The sequence below is a fragment of the Dama dama genome, chromosome 28, assembly GCF_033118175.1.
Source record: "Dama dama isolate Ldn47 chromosome 28, ASM3311817v1, whole genome shotgun sequence".
NCBI classification, from domain to species: Eukaryota; Metazoa; Chordata; class Mammalia; order Artiodactyla; family Cervidae; genus Dama; species Dama dama.
The window spans coordinates 23,359,543-23,367,932 of NC_083708.1; the positions used below are offsets into that span (position 1 = coordinate 23,359,543).

The following is an 8,390-nucleotide window of genomic DNA, read 5'->3' on the forward strand; positions in this document are numbered from 1 at the left end:
CTATAGAAGGGCTGCAGACTTCAGGTTATAACTTTCTGGTTGGTACTTTCATCCAACTGCTCCAAGGAAGATTCCATCATTTTTTACTTACAGGTCATCATGTAACTAATACTGAGTATGCCATTCAACTATTCTCCCCTTCACAAAAAGCACAAGATAGAGAAGCTTCCAGATTACATAAACACCAAAGAAAAACAGATAGCCAACATGTCCCTTACAAGCAAGCAAAGTATTCCTCTGTACAGAGAAATGAACTTACAAACAAAGTGAAACTGGAGAATAAACATTTTTTAATGGCAAGAAATGTGGCTTTTCAAATTATTTAACTGCATTTAGATTATAAGGAAGGCTCTCTCGGGAGCTGCTGGCTCAGGAGTTGAATCATCTAAAATACAACTCTGTAAGGAAAGCATCCTCTGCCCTCAGGGAACATGGTTACATGTCACATTTGACCTTCTTTACCAAGTTATTAAAACCAAGATAAGCTCCAAAGAACACCCTATCCCAGCATCAACCAATTTGAAGAGAGGAGGTAAGATATTTAAAAGGATATTTAGTTGTAAAGGGCTTCCCTCATAGCTCAGTTGGTAAAGAAGCCACCCGCAATGCAGGAGATCCCAGTTCAATTCCTGGGTTGGGAAGATCCCCCAGAGAAGGGAAAGGCTACCCACTCCAGTATTCTGGCCTGGAGAATTCCACAGACTGTAGAAGAGATAGGCTATCCACTCCAGTATTCTTGGGCTTCCCTTGTGGCTCAGCTGGTAAAGAATCTGCCTGCAGTGTGGGAGACCTGGGTTGAATTCCTGGGTTGGGAAGATCCCCTGGAGAAGGGAAAGGCTACCCACTCCAGTATTCTGGCCTGGAGAATTCCATGGACTGTGTAATCCATGGGGTCCCAAAGAGTCGGACATGACTGAGCGACTTTCACTTCATTTCACTTCACCTCACTTATTTGTGAAAAGCTAAGGGAAAGATCCATGGCAACTAAGTGCACAGATTAAATTTCAAATTAAGACTTCAACAACCATTTATTAAACATTAAAACTAATATGGCAATGAACCAAAAATCTAGATTTTAATCTAAAATGCAGGAAGCTTATTTTGCAATTACAATATGAATGTACCTACTGCATACACAGTTTTACATATTTTTTCGTATACACAATCTCTTAAATCCCTAGAGTAACTTCTAAAAAAATGATTTATCAGTTTTATACTGGTTCTAAGAAAGTTATCTGCTAACAAAAGGGAAAGAAAAAACTAAAGTGACCCAAAGATATTTAACATTATACCATAAAAAAATATTTCTCTGAAAATGTGGAAGTAAAATGATCCAGGAAAACATCTTTATTGTTCAAGTAACTGATATAAAGCCTACTTAATTATTGGGTTGGCCAAAAAGTTCATTTGGGTTTTCCCAGACCACCTTCTTGAGAGGTATGAATGAACTTTTTGGCCAGCCCAATATTTTAAAATCATTTCTAGGGCAAGCTCCCTGAAATGACCTAAGACTCTGTGCCACTCTTCTTCTGCTCCTGCTAACCTCTCCACCTCGTAAGATCTCTTCTCCCCTCCTGGGATGCTGATCATCATCTGAGAATGTCACAGGACCACACAAATTGGACCCTTTCAGATTTAAGGAATGAATGATAATAGTGTTGATGTCTTTAGAAGTCTATTTCCCTCATCTCTTCCTGACTGTCTAAAAAATAACAGACTGCTCTAAACCATTTCCACACAGGCTGGGGCTTCTGCTGAAATTAAGAAGGAACAAAGTATGCCTCTGTCTAATCAGAGGGTTTCTTTGGACAACAACAAATAGTTAAATGAGAACTGAAATCAAAGTAAAATACATTTACAGCAAGTTAGCACACTTCTCATACTGCAAGTTACGCTAGTATTCAGTAAGCTTTCATACACTGCTGCACATTAATTTTACTCAGTAAGCTTAGCTTACACTTTTGATATTAGCACCATACGTTATCACAAGTACAGATATGATAAGCAACTGAAAACTGATCAACTGAATCAGTATACAAATAGCACTTCTATAAATGAAAATGTATTTTATATGCTATTTTCTAAAGAAGCCTATGTAAAGCAATTACATTTTTTAATTAATTGTTCATTCTGTTCACTCATAAAATTTCTTACTTATTAGTAGATATTTTATAAATGAAGTTAAAGTGGTAGGACTTCTGTGGTCATTTGCCAATATTTGCCTTGAATCAAAACATAGTCTATATCTCCTATTACCTTTACCTGATATTCTTAGAAGAAATACATTCTTATTTTTTTCTTATTTTGGGAGGGAAAGAATCACTTATAAATGTCAATATCTCTCAAACATAAGCTTTAGAACTTGAATTCCTTATTAGTAGAATAAGCTCATTATTAAAAACTCTCAAGAGGTTTAAAATGGAAAAAAATAGGATTACAGATAAGCGATTTGGCTTTTCATATGGTTTGGTCTAATGTTGATAATAATCTCTAAGATTGAAATTTTGACAACCTTAAACAGGGTATTTTAACAATATAGTATATACATAGAAATTGTTCATAAGAGCAGTTAACCAAAATTAATCTTATACAAGGGCTGTAAAAGGCTTACAAAGGCTGTAACTCCCTGCAGGTGTTACTTTGGGTCAACTCTTATTTTGTTGTTGTTCTTTAACCCTGACACAGCATTTGGGTAAGCAAGCACTGGATGTTATACTGGATCCCATTACTGTATTATTTGACCTGGGTCATCCCTTAGGCCATCAACTACAAAACAGAAAAGGAAAAACAATGGAAATGTAAAACAGTTTACATTTTGTAATGTAATGTAACCAAGTAGGTGAATGCTTGCCAAGTCCTGGATATTCTATATGCTATCAAATAGGTACACAATGTTACAGGGAAAGGATGTATAAAAAAACCAATGTCAAAGTAACATTGATTGCATGTTCAGTCCCTCAGTCGCGTCCAACTCTTTGCGACGCCCTGGATTGTAGGCCACCAGATTCCTCTGTCCATGGGATTCTCCAGGCAAGAATACTGGAGTGGGTTGCCATTTCCTTCTCCAAACGTTGATTAGGTGTTTAATTTTCATGTGCAAAAGGCAACATTATTCTAGTAGAGTGTGGAATAAAAGCTTTACATAATCTAAAAGAACCTGCAGACACAGAATCCTTGTTTAGATTATTAAGGATTCTATCCTTAATCATATCTTTTAAGTTTCATATATAACTTCTGATTATGGAGAAACTTTTCTGAATATATTTTTCCTCTGAGAAACATACTATTATTGAAAACAAGGAAAAAAAAATTGAGAATATATGTCCAGAATTCCCTTATTTCTCTACCTTCTTATTATATGAAATTCTGCCTCCAGATGTTAACAAATCATTCCTCCAAAAGCATAAATCATGTATCATTAAGCACTATTTTATAGATTACCATAGTTAACAATAATTTTTGTGGCCTATCAACCCAAAGAGAAAAAATTATCTTTTAAACCAGTATTTTAAATAATATTAAGTACACATTTCATAAAGATTCTGAGCCAAATTAACCCAAGGTTTTTTGTTTGTTTTTTTTAAATCACAGAACCACAAACTCTGTTCTTACAACCTTCTAATCTGAACGCCAAACTGCAAAATTACATACAAATCCAACTAGCAAAACCTTTTTTGATTTCATTGCCTCAACTCTGCATTTTGTGCTCTTTTCCTCCTAATTAGCATTTAATATTTTCATGACTAAATAATCTTAAGATTATTTCAGTGCCCACAGAGAGACTTAGCTATATGTTTGCATGTTTTAATAACTGGTGTGACTCACTTTTAAAACTGGTGTGTTACTGGAAACCTGTGAATAAATTACTAAGATCATCTACTGTTATCGAAAGGAACATTACAAAGAATTCTGTACAAAGATGCCTTCCTACAATGCATATACATATAACATTATTCATTTATATGTTGAGATTTTCCATATCATGTTTAATAAAATAGGTCATATCTGTAACTTGATACATATCTTTCCAAATTCCACCCTAAGGTTGACTTTAAATGAAGATAATTTATTTTATGCCTTATTGGAAAAGTAAAATGTTAAAGAGAAAGACCAATACTCCTCAGTCCTTGGCTTTTGCTCATTTTTTAAAATGAAAGAATAAAAATTTTCCATGCATATCATAAAAATTACAATAAGTATGTGGAATTGTGATGCTCAATTTCACACAAAGCCATGCAAACAGGATGGGTATTCCGAAGATTAGACCATTCCAGTTCATATGGTTCCTTTCCCCACTCTTACTAGAGAATATTACTAAAAAAAACCACACATGGTAGTTAAGTGCAGTGGTTAAAAGCTATGAATATTAGTTACCTTCTCTGAACCTGTTAAGCAAAGATAAATTAGAAATGTAAAACTCAGTGCCTGGCACATAGTAACTGCTCAATAAATGTTTAGCTCTTATGATTATTCATCTTAATAATCTGATACAAGTTTCTCCTTCAGCTGATTTATTTAAATATGGAATCTTCCCCCTATATTCCACATCTTCACAATCACCTCACTCACTAACATATGAGGGTGACACTGAAAAACCTGCCACCTGGAAAATTTATAAAAGATTTTCCAAGATCAAAAGATTAAGGTGACTATGGAAGAGTCAGTCTTTCTCTGAATCATGTTTAAGGAAAGTCTCAAACCTCTGAATGTTCTCTGAAAGGTATCAATATATGGATCTATCATTTTCAAACCATTTAGCAAATCCATAACCTATAGCTTTTTCTATTATGAGGATTGGCTACACTGACACCTACCTTTCAGACATGAGTCATCCTTTCAGAGTTGGGGAAACTGATGGAAAGATGGCTAAATGATTCAGCACACTGCAGCAAAACGAGCTGGTCATGAATTTATAATTTCCACTTGTGTTAGGGGTCCTGGCCCAGCTGACCTCTCTTACCCCCGCACTGCATGGATAATATACAATACCATAATCACGTTTTGTAAAAAGAGTCTCTCAGGAAGAGAGTAATGGTGAGTCCCCCCTCAGACAAGCTTCCAGAAGCAAAATTATCCATTTTTATGAGACAACAGGTTTGCAAGCCTGGAGAATCCTTACATCATCCAGCTACAAGCTTCATCAAGCTTTGCTTATACTAGGACCAGAGTCAATTCTTACAGTGCTGTCATTTTCTCAGCTGCATAAGGCAGACACTGGGGAAGGCCTGAGGCATAAGAAAATCTGAAAATGGGCAAAGGAAGCCAGATGGGAAGTGGGTACAGCTAGCCCATGTCTCTCATGCCAACACTGACCTTTACCAACAAACAACACAGGAGGATAGATCCTAAGCAGGTCCAAAAGACCAAACAGTAACTACAGAATATATTATTACTTGTAAGGAGCCTTACTACTCAAAGTAGGTGAAAACCTTTTTCTAAGGGTCCCTATTAGCCCTTCAATAACAAAACATTTACTAGGCTAATCCAATGAAATCTTTAGAAATAGATTCCAAACTAGATTAAAGCCTTTCCCATCAAATAACCAAGTTTTTTTTTTTTTAAAAACAAAATATGAACTGAAAGTTTTCATCTAAAATTGCACCATCTCAAATGCTGGCAAAGCACAACCATTTTGTGCCCACAGCATGGCCATTCTGCCCAGCAGTTCCTGAGAATGGGACAAAGAAGTGTGCCAGGTTGTGGAAAATGAAATCTCCATTATCTGTGAAGTGCAATTTCCTCCTTTAGGATCTTGACTTTATTTCAGTTTGCTGTGGTAGATCTGACCTTCCAAAAATCCATTTTGGTGGTTATTTCAGTTACGAGTGTGCAACCCCTGGTTTCTTCTAATGTGGACTCGAGAAGGGGCGGGGGTGAAAAGGGGTTTAAAAAAAAGGGGGGGGGGTGAAAAGCGCCTAAACCAGAATACACAATTTCTTGGTATCTCGGTGTGTGTATATATATATATATATATATATATATATACATTTCGTTTCTCCACTAAAACCTTGGAGGGCAGCAGGAGGAAAAAAAAAAAAAAAAAAGGCTCACAGACAAGATTTCAGGGCTGACCCACGGCGACACCTCGACAGCGGGAGATTCTGAGCTCAGTGAGGGGCGGCCCGGCCCCGAGGTCGCATGGCTGCAGCATAAGCCGGCCAGCGAGCCCAGGCCGCGCCGCACGCGTCCAGAGCGCCCCGGCCGTGCGCCTGTCCCACTTATATAAAGAGAGGCTTACAGTCCAGGTGCTTCTTCTTGGGGCCCATCACTTCATGAGTGGTGGCTTTGCAGACCGCTCTGGCTACAGCGGAGCCTGTCACGCTGTACTGAGCCGCGGCGATCCGATCCGTGAGCGTTTGGCCCGACATCTTCTCCGGCCGCGTCTACCGCCTCCTCTTCTGCGGGAAAGAGGGGGGAGCGGGGGGGGGGGCGGGGGAGGGGGGAGATGGTCCTGCTTTAAGCCGCAGACTTGACCCTTCGAGCACCCAGGCCTTGCCTCCTCCAGCCGCACGGAGGCTCTCTTCTACGTCCCCGCCCTGGTACCACCTTGCCGGAGCCAGCAGCGCGCTAAGCCCCGCACCGGCGACGCGGTCTGGCGGGGATTGGGGGGGTGGGGAAGGCCTTGAGCGAGACAAGGTCCCCTCCAGAAACCTCAGCGCGGATCCGGCGCCAGCATCTTGACAATGTCCCCGAACGACCCTCCACTTCCCTCCCCCACCCTCACCCCCCATGCTGCCCGCCTCACCCCTCCGCGCCCCTCTGTCCAACAGCACTTTCCCCGCATCCTGATCTCCGGTGCCAGGCCAGGCCCCGTGTGCGTGCGGGTTACTCCCTGGGCGCCGCGCCCGCCCTGCGCCCACCTCTCGCTTCCCCGCCGCAGCGTCTCCTCCGAGCAGCCCGCAGGCTTCGGAGAATGGACCGGATACCCAAGCCGGGGCCGCCTCCCTCCTCCTTCCCGCGCCGCTGCAGCAACCGGCTCGGCCCCCCTCGGTCGCGGCGGAGATTATCCTAGCGTTGCGCCATGTTACGCGTCCGCCTCCCCTTCCCTCCTCGCCGCCGTCTCCGGGGCCCCGCCGAGGCCCTCCGCCTGAAGCCCCCTCCCCTCGTCCCCAAAGCCCCACCGCAGGGGCCTCCCCGGGGCTCTGCGGAGGCGCCCGAGTCTCGGAGCGCATCGCCCCTCCTGACAGCGGAGTACAGAAGGACTGACAGCCCCAGCCCAGCCCCCCGGCCGCCCTCGAGCGCGCCGCGGAGCTGTCACCCGGCCGCTGCCCTTCCTCGCGCCCTAGGATTATCCCCTCCCGCTCCCCGCGCGGCCCGAGCGCGGGGAGAGGCCCAAGCCGGCGCCCCGGTACTCACCGCGCCCCAGGAGCGGCGCTGCCCGCCGCAGGATGAGCGGAGCCCGGGTCGCCGAAGGAAGTCGCGCCGGGTGGGTGTGTGCGGCCGCGCGCGGACCCGGTGCCCCGGGGCGCGATGCCTCCAGCCCCGGCCCAGCCCCCGCCCTCAGCTCCGCGGTCCCTGCGCCCGCCGCCCGCGGCCCCAGGAGCCAGCCGCACCCGCCCGCCGCCGCGTCTCCCCAGCCCTCCGCGCTGCGGCTCCATCCCCGCCCCCACCTCAGCTGTGGTTGCTCCGACGAGTCAGGTGACGGCGGCGGACAAACCCGGGCGAGTCCTCCACGCAGCGCCTCGCGGCCCCCTCCCAGCTACTCACACACGCCGCCCCCCCGGGGCCGCGAGATTCCAGGCACGGGGGCCGCGCGCGAGCATCCCCGGCAGGCGCGAGCAGAGAGGAGGGAGGCGGGGAGGCCGCCGCCCGCCCAGCCAACCACCCTCCGCGAGGCGCCCGGCAGCCCGTCTGCTCCCTGGACCCGCACCCGGCACGCACTGCGCGCGCGCGCCGCGCACACCTGCCGGCAGTCTGCAGGGTGCGCCGGGCGGCGGGGGCGTTGGCGCAGCCGGGCGAGCGGGGTCCGCGAGTTCTGCTCCGTGGACGCCGGGGCTGGGGCGTCGTCGCGCGCTGCCTGGAAAAACCCAGCCCTTTCTCCCCTACATCTGACTCGCCCGCCAGCCAAAGGCAGCAGAGGCCTCGATGGGCAGGACGATTTTAAAATGTCAGATTCTGCTGGCCCACAGGGCCGTTACCTGTGCGTCCTCAACTCCTTGGAGCGCCTCTACTTGTCTGTATTTTAGTTGGGAGCTGGCGTGGGCAGTTCGTCTCTAGACGCTTTGGTCTTAAACGCATACTGAAGTCTTCTACAAGGACGCATAATTAACAAGACCTTCGATCCCGTTCCAAATCATATGCAGAGTAGTTTTTTAGGTGCGTAAGGAAAACTCTTTTGCACTTTTAATTCTTCCCACTTGAATATAGCCTTTGGCTGTGTTAAATGTATT

The 8,390-nt window shown here is 45.3% G+C and overlaps 1 protein-coding gene across 1 annotated transcript in view; it reads right to left on the bottom strand.

Moving 5' to 3' along the window:
• The window catches only part of SNAP91 (synaptosome associated protein 91), a 158,382-nt gene extending 150,936 nt beyond the window's left edge, over positions 1–7,446 (bottom strand). The window contains exons 1-2 of the mRNA XM_061131620.1: positions 7,357–7,446; positions 6,239–6,398 (exon numbers count right to left, since the gene is read on the bottom strand). Of these exons, the coding sequence (XP_060987603.1) occupies positions 6,239–6,368 (130 nt within the window). The 5' untranslated portion in view covers positions 6,369–6,398; positions 7,357–7,446. The remainder of the gene's footprint in view (positions 1–6,238; positions 6,399–7,356) is intronic.
• Between the last annotated feature and the right edge of the window lie 944 nt (positions 7,447–8,390).